Source organism: Pelmatolapia mariae, linkage group LG5 (assembly GCF_036321145.2).
Source record: "Pelmatolapia mariae isolate MD_Pm_ZW linkage group LG5, Pm_UMD_F_2, whole genome shotgun sequence".
NCBI lineage: Eukaryota > Metazoa > Chordata > Actinopteri > Cichliformes > Cichlidae > Pelmatolapia > Pelmatolapia mariae.
The window spans coordinates 32,793,924-32,814,972 of NC_086231.1; the positions used below are offsets into that span (position 1 = coordinate 32,793,924).

General features: G+C 39.4%; 3 protein-coding genes across 3 annotated transcripts in view; 2 read left to right on the forward strand and 1 right to left on the reverse strand.

Moving 5' to 3' along the window:
- LOC134628127 (integrin alpha-5-like) overlaps window positions 1-10,393 on the forward strand; it is a 50,352-nt gene extending 39,959 nt beyond the window's left edge. The window contains exons 21-30 of the mRNA XM_063474809.1: window positions 96-188; window positions 479-558; window positions 2,543-2,623; window positions 2,714-2,819; window positions 5,071-5,229; window positions 5,359-5,466; window positions 7,954-8,067; window positions 8,495-8,596; window positions 8,712-8,834; window positions 9,388-10,393. Coding sequence (XP_063330879.1) covers window positions 96-188; window positions 479-558; window positions 2,543-2,623; window positions 2,714-2,819; window positions 5,071-5,229; window positions 5,359-5,466; window positions 7,954-8,067; window positions 8,495-8,596; window positions 8,712-8,834; window positions 9,388-9,471 — 1,050 coding nt within the window. The 3' untranslated portion in view covers window positions 9,472-10,393. The remainder of the gene's footprint in view (window positions 1-95; window positions 189-478; window positions 559-2,542; window positions 2,624-2,713; window positions 2,820-5,070; window positions 5,230-5,358; window positions 5,467-7,953; window positions 8,068-8,494; window positions 8,597-8,711; window positions 8,835-9,387) is intronic.
- A 1,820-nt stretch (window positions 10,394-12,213) lies between these two features.
- Window positions 12,214-15,568, forward strand: fbxo2 (F-box protein 2). Its single transcript, XM_063473219.1, has 6 exons — window positions 12,214-12,323; window positions 13,256-13,321; window positions 14,158-14,284; window positions 14,612-14,704; window positions 14,786-14,924; window positions 15,037-15,568. The coding sequence occupies exons 2-6, from the start codon at window positions 13,285-13,287 to the stop codon at window positions 15,169-15,171; spliced, it is 531 nt and encodes a 176-aa protein (XP_063329289.1). The 5' UTR covers window positions 12,214-12,323; window positions 13,256-13,284; the 3' UTR covers window positions 15,172-15,568.
- A 292-nt stretch (window positions 15,569-15,860) lies between these two features.
- Window positions 15,861-19,201, reverse strand: svbp (small vasohibin binding protein). Its single transcript, XM_063473220.1, has 3 exons — window positions 19,091-19,201; window positions 17,945-18,070; window positions 15,861-17,827 (listed from the first exon to the last, which is right to left on the reverse strand). The coding sequence occupies exons 2-3, from the start codon at window positions 18,056-18,058 to the stop codon at window positions 17,741-17,743; spliced, it is 201 nt and encodes a 66-aa protein (XP_063329290.1). The 5' UTR covers window positions 18,059-18,070; window positions 19,091-19,201; the 3' UTR covers window positions 15,861-17,740.
- Window positions 19,202-21,049: the final 1,848 nt, after the last annotated feature.

The window sequence follows — 21,049 nt, forward strand, 5'->3', positions numbered from 1 at the left end:
GCATACATCAAGACAACAACTCTTTAGCTTTTACAGCAGTATACTTAATAAAGTTAAATACATGATGGAGTTTTATTTCTTTGTGTCCTTTCCAGAGCTTGACTCAGCTGACCTGCAGCTACGAGGCAGAAAACCAGACCCGCTATCTCGTGTGTGATCTGGGAAACCCCATGAAGTCTGGTACCAGTGTAAGAGCCAATAAGACCCACATGTTATTTTTGGCCTTTCCCACTCTTTGTGTCTCAGTACAATTAAGCCAAGTTGACTTGCATAATTCATACATAAGCAAACTCAACATGTTTTCTCACCGACCTGATAAAACCTGATAAACATTGCTTTTGTGTTGAAAGAGTTTTCATTCCTTGTTTCCAAAATGGGCGTCTCTAAGAAAAAGAGCCCAGACTCTATTTAACACATTTATTTCCTTTCTCATGTTCCCTGAAATAACTGAGTGAATTTTCTGTGGCTGATTTTGTAGCTGTGGGCCGGTCTTCGCTTCACCATCCCCAGACTCAACGATACTTACAATACTGTTCAGTTTGAGCTCCAGATACGAAGGTAGGCCACTTTTTAGGGATTCCAGTTCAAGTGGGATGGGGTATCTTTGGTAACTGCATACCAGTGGAGCAGCTTTTAATCCGAAGTATTCTCTTAATTCTTATTACAAGCTACATACAGTTTTTTTAACAAAAAATTCCGGTAGGACAAATAGGAGTCACAAAGCCACTTCAGGGATTAGTGTACTCTTAGTACTGCTCTGAAGCTCAGATAAATGGGAGGGTTATGCTGGGAATGGTATCCAGTGTAAAATCTGTGCCAAATCAAATATGCACATCCATCTGAAACCCCTCAGGAAATAACAGAGCAGTTAAACATACATACTACTAGTGCTAGCTCATGCTGAAGTCAACCTCAGCTGATGTCATTGCCAGTCCACACCAGCTGACTTCTTTCTACACATGGTAAATCCCATATAGGGCATGCTATTTAGGCTGCTTTAGCTGCTTTCAATGTTGCTGCACCTCAACCCCAGCTCCTTGATCTATTCAGTTCAGTTTTATTTATACAGCACCAAATCACAACAACAGTCACCTCAAGGCGCTTTTATATTGTAAGGTAGACCCTACAATAATACATACAGAGAAAACCCAACAGTCATATGACCCCCTATGAGCAAGCACTTTGGCGACAGTGGGAAGGAAAAACTCCCCTTTAACAGGCTGTTGTCACGATGCCTGCTCTGTTCTTCCTATGATTTTTTTTGGAAGGGTTGAAATTTGGATTTCCATTGAAACCAAAACAGATTACACAATGTGTCAATAAAGACTTTCAACTTGAATATTTCATTCATGAAGACTTGATGTCTGAGTTAAGTGATCCCTTCATTTTTTGAGTAGCATTTAGATTGCTGCAGATGGAAACAGCCTGTTTTAGTGATCCTAACTGAACCACGGTTAATGTGGCTGCGTTGTAGTGATATCACACCAGCAAACATTTTGATGTTGAGAAGGTGATGGTGATCCATATCTAGTCTTCCAAACTGAAAGTTGTACTAAGTTTGGAAATTCTTAACCTTTCTGCAAGTTTGTGTTCAATTATTTTATACTATCCCTTTATCAATTAGAACAAACTGAAATTGACAAAACACGCTTCATTGAGACAAGAGGAAGAACGCCAAGAAAAAAATGTTACTCATCCTACCAAAAAAAGGGACTGTGGACCTGGAAAGTGACCTGGATACTCTGGCTCCTCTAAAAATAAAGGCTCCATATGAGAAATACTCAGCAACGCGTACCTTAAAGCAGTAAGCTAGAGAGGAAATGGCATCCCGCTAATTTAAAAGATCTTTTTTTTTAGCTTAGAAAAAGAGTTTGTTGCTCTATTTCTGTGGAAAGTGAACAAGATTTTCTCCAGCAACTAGAAAACACCTTCTGTAAAGCTAGGACATCTTACGATTTGTCACTGATTCAATGCTGAAAACAAGAACAACCCCAGGTTTATTTAGTCAGAGCTTCGTTGAGCCAAATACTCTTTTAATCTGAATTAAAATGACTTTGTTCACAAGTAAAATTTTAACCATTAAAGAAAAAAAAAAGATTCACAATGAGCAGCTACTTCTAGTACTACTGATATTTATTTAGACTCATTCTCTCTGATTGATCTTTCTGTAATAACTTCAGTAATTACTTGCTCCAAACCAGCAATGCATCTATTAATGTGGGGTCTTTATGTTGTGTATAACTGGGAGATGAATGTTTGAATATTAGCATGCAAAATAACTTAAACTCCCACTGGTTAAATAATACCTCATGTGAAAATACATGTTCCTACTGTGTTATCCAAATATTTTTGATTCATTTTATCTTGTAGGGTTTTTTTGGTAGCATTTGCAAAGCTAGTTTTATATATATATATGTTTAATAACTTCTCAGCTCGCTTCACTAAAAGTCTATAAAATTCAGGTTTGTAAAGCTGTTTAATGCTTCTTGATCAGGTGATAAGGGCTGTTTCAGTAACATTACGTTTTTGTGGTTTGTTCTAGTAAAAATGCAAATAACTCTGAGAGTGAAGTGGTGTTTTATGAGCTGAAGGTCTCTGCCATGGCTGATGTCATTCTCCAGGGGTGAGGCTTCACTTTAGACACATAACTATGACATCATTTTTCTTAACCTTCATTCCTGCCAAGATAACAGTGTGACTATGCCGTTTGCAGTGTTTCTCGGCCAGACAAAGTCATCTTTCCTCCTCCCAACTGGACTGTGCGACAGGGTCTGGGGGAGGAGCAGGAGATCGGCCCTGAGCTTCAGCAGGTCTTCGAGGTAAAAATAACATCTACGATACACAAGAAGCTAATCCTATCACGTTAGTGCACTGAAACATAGAAGAGTAATACATTCAAAATATCACCAACTTTTAATGTGAGTAAAGTATTGTTGGTGAGCTTAACTTAATATTCATGTAAAATAGGAGCTCGGCTAGCTGACTCTGTGAAAAACATTTTGCACTGTGAAAAAGAAGCTAACATTAGCTTCTGAGGCTTAAAACTTCAGCTGTGGTTACAAAAAAAGTACACATAGGTGCCAGTGTTCACAGGAATGATTATCCAAGAGCTGCATCTCAGACTCTACAGGCCTCAGTTAGCATGTTAAATATTGAAATTCATGACAGTACAATTAGGAAAAGACTGAATGTCTTTTTTTTTTAGAAAAATTGTCTCTTCTCTCCAACAAGAAAATAGAATGGTTACAGTTTTGTAATGTTGCATCTAAACGAACCAAAAGACTTCTGAAACAAGGTGGTGACATTTTGCCATAATGCGCAGTGGCATATTTGGAAAATACCTCATACCAGATGTCAAACACGGTGGTGGAGGGTTGATGATTTGGGCTTGTTTTGCAGACACAGGACCTGGGAACTTTGGAGTCACCAAGTCAGGCATGAACTCCTCTGTATAAATATTCCAGAATCAAATCTCAGGCCATCTGCCTAACAGACAGATCAACAACAACAGGAAAATGATAACAAGCATAGCAGCAAATCTACAATAGAGTAGTTGAAAAAAGAATCAAGGTGTTGCAATGGCTGAGACAAAATCCAGACCCCAACCTGATTGAACTGCTGTGCATAAACCAAAGCCTGTAAACCTCCAGCAACGTAAAGAAGAGTGGGTCAAAATTCCTCCACAGCTATGTGCGAGACTAAAGTCATACAGAAAAGTTAATGCTGCTAAAGGTTGTTCTACAAGGTAAATAGGGAGCTGTTCATAAGCCATGATCATTAGTTTTTCTTACGCTCTTTCTGTATGTTTATGTGTTTTAAATGATCTTATTCTTCATTTTGTTTTATTTTTAGTATTATGTGTCGTTTCAAAAAGTTGCAAATCTTCAAACTTGAGAGCCTGAAAGATCCTGGACTTTTTCAGATCTGTGAAGACCTGAGGAGTCTTCAGTTCTAAAACAAACTGGCAGGTGATTAAACCCTAGTGAGGGAAGATACCTACAGCCTCCTTCTAACGTCACCATCCAGAAAAAGGAGGTGTCCTGAGTAACATTCCTGTGTAAAGACCAAAGCATCAATCGTCAACTGATTATCACTCCAAAATTACCACACTCCTCAGTGACACTAACACTTATGAGACCCCCATAAGCAGATACAAGAAGAAAGTCATGCATATGCAGGGTGTAACATCTCGGTGTAGGCATCAGTATGTATGGTGGTCAGTAGCTTTTTCCCTTTTAAGCTGTTGTATGCAATTCATGTCTTTCATCTAGTAGCTGCTTGTGTCTTACATTAAGAACTCATAAGTAAAATATTACCACACTCCTCAAATTGTTGAAAAGTGTGGTCATTTTGGAGTGATAATCAGATGAATTGAGAACAGCAGTGCACCTCCCCTTGTCAGCTGGTAATATTGAGATGCGTCGGTCTTAACTAAGATGTGCGATAGTCTTCTTTTCCTTAAAAATGTGGCTACAAGGAGTTTCGAAGTGGGTCTCCTCCACTAGTGGCTAATAACCTGGGTGCGTTTGTTCACAAGTAATCTGGTAGGATTAATCCAGTCAGAAAGGATCCTGAAACCTGTACAAAGGGAAAACAGGATTACCTGATTGGATAAGATCAGATAATCCAATAGTTTTTGGGGTATTAAAAAAAATCTGGATCAAACCTCCAGGTTGTCTTGTTCATTTCTTCTTTTGAACAACCAGGACAAAAGTGAACTGGATGACGTGATCCATGGAAAGGAAAAAAAAAAAATCCCAAGCCGGATCATTTTTATCCGGGCTACATCTGTTGAACAACCGGACCACTTGTTTTAGAACTGAAGAGCGGCGAAACGTCTTCACAAACCAGTCCAGTTGACTTCTTTTATTAAGCTCTCAAGACTATCATGACGTGGATGGCTGTGCTGGCGCGCTTGATACAGTCAAACATTGCTAATGTCATTTCACGCGTAGAACTTGTTTCCTTTTACTAAAATCACAGTGCGAGGGAGTTTGTTTGTAAAGTGCAGTACACAATGTACAGTGTACTAAAAGAAGACACAGTATAACATGTTAAACTCTTTCTCAGTTGGTGAATAACGGTCCCAGTGTGGTGAGCCAGACATCTTTAGTGGTGAAATGTCCCCTGAAGGCTCATGGTCACTGGCTGCTCTACCCTCTGGAGGTGGTCACTGAGGGTCCACTCAGCTGCTCCTCCAAAACAACCTTAAATGCACTGAAACTTAAGGTGAGGACACACAATTAAACACACACTTACACCTTTGTTGTCATGGTGACGTTATTACCCTTAGTCTATTCTTGACTATGAACACTGGCTTGTGTTTGCTAATGACTGCTAATGTGTTTATGTTTACAGCTTCAGCCTGGAGCAGTGGAGGGTCCAGCATCACTGAAGTCCAATGTTGAGCACCGCATCCAGAAGAGGGAGGTGCACAGAGATCCTCTGGCTGAACAAGGAAACCTGGTGAGACATTACAGAATATAGAAATTCAACCTGTGAAGGAGTTTTACAGAGAACATGTACTGTTCTTTGATTAACGAATGGAAATGCTTGATTACAGATTCTAGCAGCAGCTAACTCAGCTTAAAGCCATCAGGAGCTAAGCAGAGTCTGACATCTCTGTGCACTACATGCCAAACCTTCACTGTAGCACCATAACCTATGTATAGCCTAGCTTAGCACAAACACACACAGCAGGGTAAGTTTGTAGCTCCAAGAGAGCATCCAGTGGCAAACCTAGCTAATTTCAAGTTTAAACTGAATATCCAACTTTATTCCTTCTTCTGCAACCTTGTGACAACATTTGCTCCTCATCGGTGGACGTCATGTGTCCCTTAAAGACACAGGTCATGTTTGTCTCTGTCCTCAGTGTCTGACACGTGGGTGGAGAGTAGTGGCGAGATTAGCTTGCAGATCCCAAACACTTTAAAACAAAAGCTCTTTCGTTGGGTGTCGAGTCTCTCTGAGTTTCTACGGGACTGTGTTTACTGAAGTGTTCAGTGGTATTTACACATGTATGCAATGCACTGAAACCAAAAGATGCAAATGAGACTGCAGAAAGGAGTAGCTCTGCCTTTTCTTGTTCTGATTCGATTGTTTGTTTCAACAGAGGAAATGGAAATAGAGATGATGAGCTCTGTTCAACATCGACAGCTGCTTGCTGTAATTGTTTGTGAGATGAAGTTAATTACGTTTGTGATTTACTGAGTTATTTTTGTGCGGCTGACATTTGACAGCTCATCTCTAATGGTACTCGGATGAAACCAAACAACCTTACCACACAGAAATGTTTCTAATAAACCGTGCTGCACAGTGGGAATTCTAAAAACTAAAGTATTTTTAGTATTAATGAATTGGTGCTAACTTAGTAGAAGTTCACAGGTCAGTGTGAACAACAGTTACACACTCCCAGAAGAAAGTTAGGGCTGCAGAATACTGTACGTGTGCATTGTTGGGTTATTTTTAAGAGATATAAAGCTTTAATTTTGATAACCTGTAGCTTCAGTGACTTGCTGTGGTATGTGACAGTCACTAGTTTTGTTTCCATCATATCACACAGTCTGCCATGCAATGCCACGATTGTTGTAGGCACAGGGAGACTAACGCTTCCATGAAGAAACTAGAAACCCAGACAGTGTGGCTCATTCATAATCATAAAACACACCAACACTGTCGTTGGTTATATATCATATTTCTACACATATGAACCGTTCATGACCCCTGAAATCATTTATGGATTTCTCTCTTTTGTTGGCTTATGGGAGGCACATCTTGTTGGTGTAGGTAGGGTTCGGATAGGCTGTATTTATGATGTGAACCCTACTCAGTTGGTAATTGTTGATTTCAAAGGGACACTTTAGACCCTACCTACATTTTTACCAAAAACATACTCTTGGCTTTTTAAAAAAATATAGAGTTTGGGTTTAGGGCTGGGGTTTCACTGATAATGACTTACACCTCACAGGGTTAAACTGAAAGCTGAAATATTGAATAAACAACAACATTACTTTGTTCAATACACGACTTTACTCATTTACACACATCACAGGAGTTTCAGTGTGTACTGTGGGGATCTGAGAACAGAGACATGTGAATTGCCAGCAATCTTCTTTTGATTGTATCCAAAGAATGAAGTTCAGTTTTTAGCGTCTTTGTAAATGTCAGTGGGATTTTGAATGAAGTTTTCTTGGAGCTCAAACTGGTTCATATCAACTCTGTATAGAGCACCGGTGACTTTGACATCTTATATCATCACTGCACTGTAATCTACTCTTACTCTGTCACTGTGCTGCCAAAACCATTTAACTGTGTGAGCCTTTCCAGAGGGCCCGTCTTATTTTTAGAACATGTTTCAACATTTTAGCTTAATTCAAAGTCATAATAACTGACAATACTAATGCTAAGCATAATACAAAGAAACATAACCTCTGTTTATCCATGTGTTTATATTGCTACAAAAATGACTGCTAGGGTTTATGGTTATGCAGTTATATCACAGCATGGGAGGTATTCTCTTCTATATCGAAGATGGAGCTGTTTCTGTATAGTTCTTACAGGAAATTTGTCTTGAGCTTAGAGTCACTGCCACACCGAATATTCACTGCCAGATGATGCATTGAAGTGCCAAAGCTCACAAAGTACGGAAGTACACTCAACAAATCAACCCTACAAATCAGGAACGTTTAAAAGACTTTTGCAGGCTTCTCAGTCCCTGAGGCTGTGAGAATTAACACTTAACAGTGAAATGGACAAATGGAAAACTTTTTTATCAAAACTAAGGAAAGACACGTAATTGCACATGTATGCAAATGCATCATGTAGTAGAAAAATCCTTGCATGTTTTTTTTGTTTAAATTGCTGTTGTGAGGGCAGTAATTAGTCATTAGTAATGAAAGAAATGACGGTGAATGGTTAACTGGAATGTGCTGTTCCTGGTCTGTCCCTCTGTAGACGTGCAGTACAGTGGAGTGCTGGCAGCTGCAGTGTAATGTGGGGCTGCTGCAGAGAGGACGAAGTGTCATCCTGACTGTACGCTCAAGAGTCTGGGCTGAAACGTTCATGGAGGTGAGACTACAGGTCTTTGTACTCTGCATTACTGCTCTGTAGTGTCAGTCATGTCTCCAAAGAAACTCAACTAAGGAGGAACAGACTAGAGCGGATGAAGGCGAGAACCTGCAGGAGTCTGTGCTCATGCTGCCCTCTGTCGGAGACCGACAAAAACAGATAGTGTGTCTCATCCACGTTACATCATTATTCGTACCTAACAGTTTTCCTAATGAACTTAATAGGCTTTCTACTGTTAATTTTGACATCTTATAATTACATTTTGATCCTACTATAACCCACAGTACAGAGTAGATGATGTATGGAACAATAAACTAATATTTAAAGAAATAGTACAAAACTGATTTCGCAGAAATCACAGAGGCTTTTGATTTTCCTTAGATACAAAAACGTTTCCTCATTAAACTTGTTTATCGATTGTCCACAGCGAGCCTATAAGCAGTACATGCTGGAGTGCTCCGTTCACTTCAGCGTAGACAGGATGCCGTATTCTGTTTCTCCCACATTCAAGCCATCAGGATCCAAAAAGGTAACATCAACAGCTTTTTTCTGCCTTTTTACAATTTCACAAGCTTTTTAGATTTTTCATTGACAAATGAAAATCAGTGCACGGTGGATCAGTTCTGCGGTTTCCTGTTGTTCAGGTGGCGACTGCTGTGATGTGGAATAAACCCAACAGTCAGTACTCGGTTCCTGTGTGGATCATCATCCTGGCTGTTCTAGCTGGGTTGCTGTTACTGGCCTTGCTCATATACTTACTTTACAAGGTAATAAGGTGTTAAAATACCCTACTTTTAGCATGATCACAGAAAAACAGCTCTGGAATAACTTGGTGGTTACACTTTCCATTTTTTGTAATATTCCTGATAAATATGACATTGACAACACTAACCTTTGGGCTTTTCTGCTCTACTGAGTTACAGCCTGAACCAAAGACCCCAAAAAACAGATTTTTGTTTCTTTAGTCAGTTTGTTTACTTATAACTGCTGAAAGCAGATCTGTGATTTGAACTAAAGCTGTGCTTGTGGGACACGGAAATTGTAAGATTGTCTTTCAGTTGTTACTGCGGGAACAAAATCCCATACTGTCATACCCGTTACAGAAGCAAGGAAAAACAATGTGTTGTAGAAAAATCAGTATGGCTGTCATTATATAGTGTTTGTGGATTGACCAGATATTGTAAAAGTGACTATTCTTTAAGAGTTGTGAGTTGCATTTTGGGTAAGTTAACAGGGAACAGTGTATTTTTTACACGTATCAGTTTTGAAGCTCACACATTATTATTGTTTTGCATCTAATCTCCTCATCCTTTGCTTTAGATGGGCTTCTTTAAAAGATCAGACCCATACGGTACGACCATGGAAAAAGCCAAACTCAAACCCCAGGCGTCCTCTGAAGCTTAGATCTGCAACGGAGCCTCCACCTGCAGCTGTTCCAAAGAACTGGAAGTATTGTCGCATTCCCAAACAAATAATGGAAATTCCTAATTATAAGCAGGCCACCCATTTATGAAGGGACAGTTATGGGTGCTGTATCACTGGAAGATAAAAATGTCTGGTGCTGCACTAAAACATTACAGGGGTCACGCAGTTGGATATGCACTGCTGTTTGTTGGACATTCCTCTGTGCAGTCAGAGACTTTTCTAGAAGCTCATCCTGTCATATAGTACTCCTGCATTGACAATAAAGAAACAAATGGACATCCAACAAAAGGCACTAAAACGTCAGTAGTTCATGAATGCAAAAAAAGTGTGATTCAAGCCATGTTTGTAAGCTTGGTGTTGATGATTTTGAAAATTCCTGCTTATGAATGATGCCTAAACCACTTGTTATTTATGGCACAATGATTTCCTATTGATTGTTGAATGTTGTACTGTACTGTCCGCAGGAAAAAAAAAAAAATCAAAAAAGCAACGTGCCAAATCTGCAATGTTTAACTTGAATTTTTCTCTCCCATATTGGGAGGTACTTTGTGTATGATGTAATGTATTCATTGTGTTATATTGATGTTGTGGCGCAGAATAAAGCCTAATTTTGTATACCCACACAAGAAGCTATGATTACCCCATCAGCCTTTTACAGCTAGATTGGGCTGCCTGGTAGGGAGCTGGTTAGCACTGTAGTAGGAGCTGCCTGCTGGAGGAAGGAGATTTTGCAGTGGAGTAGGAACACCAGCAACATCACCTCCCATGTATGTTCTTACTCGGATTAATAATTCATTTAGAAACATTGATTTATAATTACTCCCTTTATTTTCCATTAAATTATCAAATAATGATTTCTTTTGTATTTTTAGAATAAAAATAATTGAATCCAGCAGTGCATCATAAATCCCTGAAGTGCTGTTTTTATTTGCAGAGTATTTTAGACTTTCTTATAATTTACACCTGGGACACGGAGGACAAAAACTGTGATGTAATGTATTGATGCTTTCATCAACCAATAAAAGCAAGATGAAAGTTTGGAAGTCATCCAATCAGAAGTAATATCCTTCTGATAAGGAGTAATATCCTTGTGCAGTAAGTTTAGACCCTCATATTTTCTCATGAAAATGTGACAAAATGTCAACACTTGGGAGGACCAGAAGACGTATGGACACATTTCCCATCTGATGTTATTGAAGATAAGACCCTCTGTAAACCAAAGGAACAACTCTCACCAGTAAAAACACGGCAAAGGTAGGCTTTACATTTTATATTACATCAAAAGGCGTAAACTACATCAAAATGTGCTGTCAAAATGCTAAGAAGCAAAAATAATTTCTAAAATTATTATTTTTAAATCGCCGAATAAGCTTGCAAGATAAGAATAATTTAACGACTCTACTGTTAAAGCGTGTCACCAGTAATTCCTTGGTGGCTTGCGGGTATGACCGTCCCTTAGTTTGGGCGTATGACTGATTTAAGTTTGTAAATAAATAAAATAAGAAGAAGTTGATACGCTATTACTTTTTTATGATCTATTTAGCCCTACAGCTTTGATAAAATGGGACATAATGATGGTGCCGGTCACCGGCTTCATTAATATTGTTTGGTTCGTTTACAAACTTACCAGTCATCTAAGTTGTGTTTCCATCATAAATCACACACTTTTCCTGGGAGTGCTCATCAGACAAACCACAGAGCAAATCTTTGTCTAACATGTGAACAAGTGTTTTACATTAAGGAGCTAAGCTGGCTTTTGGTCTTTGGCAGAACCATCATATGATACCACATCTCCCTCTGCAGGTGATATATGTTACTGCCATCCACAACCTTGCTGCCGCTGCAGAGGACTGTGCTACACATTGACAGCATAAAAGATGTGTGAAGTCAAGATTGATAAAATATTTAACATCTACTCAAAACTAAGGCCCAGGCACGAGGGAAGGTCCACTAGACAATATTTTGGACAGATATTTTATGTGTGATGTGTGAGGCCTATGCAGAACAGCAGCAGGGACATGTACTGCATCACCCTGTTATATTGTCCACTTGATGGTGATTGCAGCTGGACGCCACAGTCCCAGTGAGTTCCCGATGGATGTTATTAGTGCACCATTAGTCTTGTACAGTCCCACTCAGGTCAGTCTGCCTGGTGTTAGAGCTTAGAGTCCTGGTGCACTGCTCTATCAACCAGTCTATAAGTCAGCTGTTTGATTGTAATGCATGTTACTGTATGGCAAATTCTACTTGGTCCCCTTTCCCATCAGTTTAAGATGTGTTTCCTGGTTTTGAGTTTATTTTCACTGGGTCTATTCACTTCTGGAATAATTTACCTTCTACAATCTGGTGTCCTTTCATATGTCATAGATCATTTTCTGATTTTAACTAATTCCCAAAGCTTGGTATTTAATTCTTATTATTTCTTAACTTTCTTGGTTATTGTTTGGCTCTTCTTGTATTTGAATGCTACATAAAACCTCACGAGCAACTAAAGTGACCCTATTAGTATATGCAACATGACTTACTGAATGCTTTTCTCCCACAGCTGCTGTTGAAGTGTTTCCTCTGACATTTGTGCTGAGTCCATGTGTGTTCTGCTGAGTACTGCTGGATGGATGCACCCTGCCTCCAGCCAGAGTGTTCTGTGTCTCTCCTCCTCCTCTCTTCGCTCTCACTCCTTCTCATGTGTGTGTGTGTGTGTGTGTGTGTGTGTGCGTCACAGTCTATAAAAGCCTCTCTATTGTGGGGGTGCTACTCTGCAGAGGAACTCAAGTGCAGGCAGAGAAACAGCCAGAGGAAACAAAAGACTGCACCTGGCCACCTTCTTGTCTGTGAGTAACATACACAATATGCTGCTTTATGCATTTAGCTCAGTGTTTTATTTAAAGCAGAGCATGTCATTAGCATGCGTGTCATGTAGCTGTTATGCTTTGCAGGGGGAAATGACTCAGTAGTTTTTTCTCAGTCTCAGTGAACAGCAAAATGCAGATCCAGTATCTTGCACAGTGTTTGATGCACAAAACACTGTGAGACTAAAATGACAAGTTATCTTTTTGGGCCTTAATGCAAAAATGATTAGCTCTTCTTAAAAAAATTGTTGGTGCTAGTGCTGAAGCACACAAACACCAGGCATATAAAGAGAAAGCTAATGACCAGGCACTGTAGAGTTTAAAAGTGTTGCTATCCCTGGTTGTTTTCCTGCTGACTGATGTCTGTCTGATGACTGCTTGATCCTCTGTGATGCCTCCTATTCAGCATGTAAAGCGTGAGGCTTTCACCCTCTCTGCTGTGCTGTGAGTCAGCAGACAGGGTATTAGTGTTCGGGTTGGGATGTTTTTGAGACTATAGGTCTCACCTCATATGCTCCTGAGCCCACCTAAACCCAATAATATGCTCACCATTGATTGCACTAAATGTCACAAAGATTTCAGTCAATTTAAAACAGCCTTTTGCAGTAAAGGAAACTCTAGCACCATGTGACCACTAAGAGTCCCAAAGTCACTATGATTCTCCTTGGATGTTTATTTACATGTGCTTCCCGAGCACAAGCCTTTGCCTTATTGGACGTTCCCCATTGAGTGGAGTTCAGCAGTCTTCCAGCTGGCATGACACACACACACACTACTGTTCCAGCACACTACTGTGTAATATAGAAGAGACCTGTATCGGTACCCCTCCTGCAGCTAAGCCAATACCTACATGAAGGATGTGGTTTAAATTGTAATACTGGTCCAAGTAGCAATTTCCTGTTTTTCCTGTGCAGGTCGTGCCTTCTCTGAGTGAGCTGTAATCATGGCCAGAAACCTGCTGAAGAACCCCAGCGGAGAAGGTAAGATATTATTTTTCCCTCAGTGGATTAGAGAGCATGAGGAGTATTTCATCAGATGCTTTTTAAAGGAGTAGTTTTGACATTTTGTTTATCACTTTTACTTTTTGCAGAGCTTACCTCTTGTATGAACCTCTTACATGTACACAAGAGCCTAGTGTAGGATACAGGATACCTCCAAAGTTACAAAGCAAGGCAGAATCCAAGCAGTCAAAGATGAGACAGGGAGCAGTGCACACATAAGGAGGTTCACGGGGAGGCCACTGATCCGAAAGAGGGAGCACAAGATGCTTTGGGTAGACTGGAAATGGGGCACAGGGAGAAAACAATAACGAACAGAAGACATACACACAAGAAGTAGTGTTATTCATTTAGAAACATGTTTCTAGGCACCCGGTGAATGGTAGTCCAGTGTCCACTTTCCTTCTTGACTCTGCTTTTGGTCTTCACCAAGTTCTGAGGGGGGGTATCTGACTGGTTTGCCGTGTTCACTAACTTGCTAATGATTTCTGCCTTTTACCGTGAGATTTTAGAACGTGACACTGAAAACAGCTGCCAGCTTTGTTCACTTTTGTTTCTCATAACTTACTCATAACTATTTCATAACAGAAGTTGCAAAGCTAACAAGTTACTCACCAGATCAAGACTAAATTAGATTTCTTTTTAAAAACTACTAGTTCTGGTCTTGTTTTTGAGGCTGTTTTGTGCTGGCCAGCACTCAAATGCAACTAATTGTGCTCTTGTATTTGACCCAATAAAGCTCATGTAAAAAACAAAACAAAACGAAACAAAACATAATACTGTGACTGGAAGCTTGAGACTGTGGATTTCCCTCCCAGATGAGCTGAAATTCTGGGAGCTGATAGAGAATGGTGGGAGCCAGTGGAAGGTGGAGGACATGCCGGGAGACTGTGGTCATGACTTTTGCAGTGAAGGAGTGACTAAATACTTTGCAACCTCCTTTGAGTGAGTAGTTATCACATACAACATATGAGTATTGGTCACACCACTACATTCTGTCAGGCTTCTTTTAGGGTCACTGGAAAAGGTTTAAGACGTTAAAATGTTTGGACAGACAGTTATGATACTTTATAATACAGCGCATACTTCTAACAGTATTATTGAGTCTGTCTCAACAACATATGTACATGCATAAGGTTTTACTAAACTACAACTTTGTTATTCACATGAAACATATTAAGTTCAATTTAAACATCATATATGTGGCAGAATGCTTTTTTTGTTTTCTTCACAAAATTAGTTCAGTTTGCAAATTTATCCTGTGTGTCCCAGGCTGTGTCTGAAGAGGCAGGTGATTGACCTGCTGGCAGAGGGATTCTCATCTGGACAGCTGGATGCTCAGCCTCCTGTCACAGTACAAGACTGGTAGGACACGTCTGAACAGACACGTTATTTCCTTTGTGTCAGAGAACAGACTCAGTGATTAAAGGGAAGCTCATCCTGCAGGTACTGTGGGAGGACGGACTGTGGCTGCACCTACCAGATGACCGTGTGTCTGCTAGATGAGAAAGACGAAGTCATACAGGAGTTCAGACCAGATTCGGTGACTCTGGACCCCGACTGTGATGACTGCTCATGGAAACAGGTTTTTAAAAGCCCCTTTAATAGTAAAAAATCTGATTCTTATAAATGTGTGACAAACACAGTGCTCTGTATCCTGCATTACAGCTCACAGTGGTTTTCTGTCTGTACTGCAGGTTAGCCACACGTTTTCTGACTATGGCCCTGGGATGCGTTTCATTTCCTTTGAACATGGAGGACAAGACACTAAGTTCTGGGATGGCTGGTTTGGAGTCCGTGTCACTGGAAGCTCCGTTACTATTGAGGTTTAAGCAGCACTGACAACAGGAAAAAGGGAACCAAATAATAGTGAAAGGTGGAGAATAAAGAACTAGAATATTATTGTCAGAGCTTTCGATTGATGGCCAGCTTTGCCTTATCCTGCATTTTGCTGTTCATGCTGTGAAAACACTGCTTCATATTTGTAAAATGACACAACAAAACCCTACCGTGGTGTCATCTTGGCTTTACTAACCTGAAAATCCTTAAACTGCTGCCTGCACCAGTTATTATCTACTACATAATCTGTTAACTACTACCTCTGTGGAACTACACTGTGGGTTAAACTAAGGGACTGACTTGATGAGTGGGGTTCTGAAAGTGATCACATTTTATCACTTAACCTGGAATTATAATTACGATATAAACCAAAAAGTTAATAAAGAATTCAATGGATTATGACTTGTCCTCATTTATAAGAAGACTGCTTGTAGGGGGTTGAGAATATCAAGATGGATGTACTTCCTCTGCTACTGCTGACTATATGTGGTCACAAGGGCTTTCTTGATGGACCATGAATCAATACATCATATACAAATGTTCGGTAATTTATTCAAGTATTTTTCTTTTAATACTTCTGTTCTGCTACAGAGCAGAGGGGTAATCCTACCACCACCCCCTTACAAAAAAGGTGGGGTGTTAAATATAAGAGCTGCTGATCTGTTGGTGTCTTTGGAGATGAGGACCTCAGGAAGTAGCTGCTGTTGATGGCTTTTTGTGCTGGGTGGTGTTAACTCATCTGACAGTTTTGTCAAAACACAAACAAATGAAAGCACATATTCAAAAAACCTCATTTTTATTTTTTATAAATCATACTCAGGTCAGAGTAGATGCCATAGGGTAACAAACAATACAAATATTTATAGGTTACAAAATTAGTGACTGTGGCAAAAACATGCAGGAGTAGCTCATGTACAGATCAGTGAGACTCAGACGAGTCTATATGAGCTCTGGTAACACACAGATATTAGGGACAATGGATTTTAAAGTTACTATTAGTTTGTGTTCATGAATCACTGAAAAACAGCCTCATGGCCAGAGCGGAGTGTAGTGTTGCATTATTAAGTATGCTGGTAAGAGAATGAAAACTTTCAGACAAAATCTGAAGTGCTAACATGGACCAAAAAACTTTGTTTCTCCAAGACTTCCACCAGTCTGCAGCTCCACTACCTCCACCTAGAAGTCCCTGAATCCAAAAGGATGTGTGCATCTGAATTAGTTTGTGATATTCTCTTCAGCTGTTCTTATACAACAGGGTATGTATTTAAGAATGTATGACACTACATATGTAGTAATGGTAAAGAAGGCTTCCAAAGGTACGTGAATCCAGATCAGCTGAAACAGTTCTTCATCTCAAAGCTGGGCCAAAATTCACATACGATGGCAAATTCATCCATAGCATTCATCCGGATAACTAACGGACAGACTGACAGAACACATACCATCACTGGAAATCACACTGACAGATAGAATAGACTTCACTCGCAGTAGGACATAAAAACGTGACATTCCACAGTCTGTGATTGGGTCAGAGTGAGACATCACTGTAAGGTACTGGCTGAAAAACACAGTGGAGTGGAGGAGTGATAGCATTATTCTGGATCAGTCTCTGCTGTAACCTCACGTCTCCCACTCGATGGACCATTAGATTGCATTCGTGTTTACACAATAACATTTTAAACTAATTAATAAATAAAGAGAGTGCAGAGTTCAACCCAACCTGATGCAGCAAAAACAAACAGAAGCACATGGCCCAGGTGTCAGGATATTAAAATACTCCTAATAAAAACGTAGGCAGGTGACAACAAGTCAGGAGAGCATAATGTACAGACTAGCAATGTTTATGACCGGAGCTGTGCCAAAACTGATGATTTCTTCAGTAAAGCTGTGATTTTTCCTCATTCCTATGGTACTTTAACGCCTGCAGCAAGCTTTAAATACTAAGAAGTTAAAAATAAAGCACTCTGTCAAAACAGACTCTTAACAACTCACTGTTGCAAATGAGTTGTTAGAGGAGAGGTCCAAAAACATCTCTCCTCTCATGGATATCAGCCTTAAACCCATTTCCGGTTGGCTGAGAGACTTCCTGGGTTAAGAAAGCAGGTAAATATATTTGCAGTATTTGCAGTTCCTTGTTCTGAAACCTGAAATACAGGTTATGTATGGGAGCCTACATACACTCACTCGACCTGCTAGTTGAACTGTCAAACTTTTCAGCTGAAAAATTGATTTTAACTCTGAAATACAGTAAAAATATCACTATGTATGTTTGACCATGCACACCTCGGGGAAAGGAAATATCAGTAACCTGATGCGCCTCAACATCAGCTTACAACAACTAATGTGTGGCATTTTCAAGTACGCTGCAGGGCCAGGAACTGGAGTCTGTTAAATGTCACATGTTGCCTGATTCAACACCAGAAACAAATACTTTTTAAATTGTTTCCAGCAGGTGGCAGCAACAGAGATGCAGCTGAATATAAGAGAGCAGTCTGTGTGTGTGTGTGTCTGTCTCTCTCCATGGTGTTTTTGGAGGGTGTGTAAAATAGGGAGGACAGAGCATCATTCTCCTTGTGACTGCATCTGTTTACAAAAGGCCTCAAACTGCTGCTGCTCCAACTCTGTCATCATCTTGTTCAAAGCATAGATCTGCAAATGAAAGAAAGCAATCAAATTTAATGTCTGTTTATGATTTTAGGTTGGGGTATGTGTGCTAGGTTTAATAACAACAACAGCAAAAAAAAGAAAAGAAGGGATGATGGCCACCTCTGCTCTCTGCCGCTGCTTGAGCTCTTGCTGTGCAGACTTCTGCTTGGCTCTGTCTCCTCTGGTCGGGGTTGAGTTCAGCTTTGGTTTGTCTTTACGACACGCAGGCTCCATGGTGATGGTCCACTAGAAATTTAACAAGAGACGAGCGTCAAATGGTCTCATGGTGACAAAACATTAAAAAGAAAACCATATATTGTGACTAAAAATAGAGACAATATGAGAGCAAATCATGATGGATTGTCTAATGTGATCAAGAAGAGTTCAGTAACACTTAACTACCTAAACCTAATGAACAGCTAGTGAAACAAACAAATGAGGAAAACAACAAAAACAAATGAGTGGGTGAGAGAAGCTGTAGTTTCAAGGTTTACAATCCACTGCCGTATCTGCCCAATTATACAGCCGTGGCATCAAGGTGGCAACTATTCACAATACAGAAATTTGAGAACAGAACATTTAAATAAAAAAAGGAAACAAGAGAACTAAACCCTTTGATGTAGAAGATTAAGACACAAAAAGTGCAAATGACCCACAAAATGAGAAATATATCAAGTTTACTTAACTAATTGTGGATTTTATACATTTAAATACATATTTAAATGCATCACATCCACCCCTCCCCTTTCCCTCCAATTATCCAGTGTATGTTTGTATATGTATGCCTTTTATAACTTGTGATTTTGCTCCCTCTCTCATCTGTATGACTTGTTTAGGAAATTAAACAAGTATTTTAGGCAGTGTCATTACCAGCTTTATGATGAATGCGTTCCACATTTACACAGTTTTATGAGTTTAGTTAGGACCTTACATTTTCATTCCCTGGACTGCGGGAAGTTTTAACGATCTTTCCCCCTTATTTTCGAACAAAAACCATTAATGGAGTTAATGGATGATAAATGAGCGTTAGCTTTGGCTGTCCGTGTAAAGCTGCAACAGCAATAAGAGCGAAAACAACTGTGCCGACACAAGTCAAGTGCACCACAAAAAGAGAAAACTAAACGTCCTAAATGTGCAGCTGTAATCCTTTATCGCCAAGATCATCTCTGTACATGTAGCTAATATTAGTGAGCTAACAGTTTGGTTTTAATAGAGTAACATTTCAATCGCCAGCAGCATTTTAGATTCTGATAATGGTACACTTACCCTACAGTTGACAAAGTAAAGACAACAAGTAGAAAAGGCGTTATAACGTGCTTTGACCACCCTTAATCAGCTTGTAAACTGACTGCAGCTAGCTACTAGACGATCACTAGTGCTACCAACAAACAAGTCCGTGTTTAGTCTGCGGGCATTTGTGGAAGGTTCCGGATATTTTTCCTTCTTTTTCTATTCAAACTTGCGGTTAGCTAGAGGCAACAAAACCACATTGGTGCCCTCGATAGGTCTTATGTAGTTTGTGAACTTGGAAAACTAAAAAACAAACAATAAACAAACAAACAAAGAAAAAAAAATGTGGAGAAAATAGTCTTAGTTTTGTATTTGTTAATCTGATAAAAAAAATGTTGTCACAAACTCCCTGATCAGGCTTTTATGGACATGTTTATGGAGACTTTGTATGTCTACAAGACTGAGTCAACTGCTTCCAACTGTTTATGTTGAAATATAATAAAATATACTGATATTCCTAAATCTTTTCTCTGGCGTAATAATTAAAAAAAAATACTAAAACTAACACTGAAACTAATAAAAGCTAAACTAGAATCAAAGATATTCAAATAACAAAAACTAAACTGAAATGCGCAAACACATTTTGGAAACTAACTGAAACTGAATTAAAAATAAAAAGTTAAAACAAAATAAAATCTAATAAAAAAAAATACAAAACCAATAATTCTGGATCACACATTAAGGCAAACTCCATAAATTTTGGTAGATTTGGCAAATTGTTTCAGAATATGTCTGCATCATTAAAAAAAACTGTTATCAAATGCTGATCCTTTTTTGCTTGTATGTGTACTGTGACATGTTTATCATTAGAGTACATGTCTGTATTCATGAAAAAAAGAAGACAATATTCACTGATAGATGTGTAAACATATACATGTTCAGATTCATGAATATGACTTAACCCAAGCAATTTCCTGTTCTGCTTTACAGACCTGTACCAAACTATCAAATTTATTATATATTTACTGAGAAAATGCTGTTAAGGTTATGAATACTTTACATTTATTAGTGTGAGTCTAACTATCTTTGAGAATGAATTATAACTGTTAGATATTCATAAATGAACCCAGCCATTTGAGCCAGTGAGGGTGTGGTAGGAAGGGCATTTGGTGTAAAATCATATGCAAACATGATTCATAAGGACATGCAGATGGTTGTTATGATAGAGGATGATAGGGCCGGTGTGAGATGGAGCCGTCCACTGTGGTGATCCAAAAAGGAAGCGTGACAAAGAAGAGGAAGATATTCATAAATGATTTTGTGGCATTTAACCTAATAGGTTTTTAAGTTTTTCTTTGACTGAGGTCATGTCTGATGCTAAGTCCAAAGGACAGAGGTTTCCCATCAGCTGTGATCTGTAACCTGTACTTTTACACAGAGAAAGAGTTTGCAGACACAAATCAATTGTGCTCCCTCTGCTGGCTATGAGTTGAACAGCAGTACAGACTTGTTGCAGATACTTGCCTCAAGATTCGTTAACACAACAGGCTGCCTTTATCAAATTTTTTAAAGGGTTTTTTTGTTCGGTCTTTGATAACACAAGATTGACCTCTTTGTCCTGAACGCCAAGAGTTATATCTGGAGGAAACCAGGCACCGCTCATCACCAGGCCAGTATGAGTCCTACGGTGAAGCATGGGGCTATCAGCTTCATGCTGTGGGGCTGTTTTTCAGCAGCAGGAACTGGGAGATTAGTCAGTGTCAAGGGAAAGATGAATGCAGCTATGTACAGAACATCCTTCATGATAACCTGCATCAGAACAACTATGGACCTCGGAATGGGGTGAAGGCTGATCTTCCAACAATACAAACACACTCAAGCTTAAAAATGAAACCATTGCCAATCATCAGCACTGTTCTGTGTTCATAATTCCACCAGTTCTGACAAGGTTGCCAACAAAACTGGTTGAAATGAAGCCTGTTACATGTCTGCAGG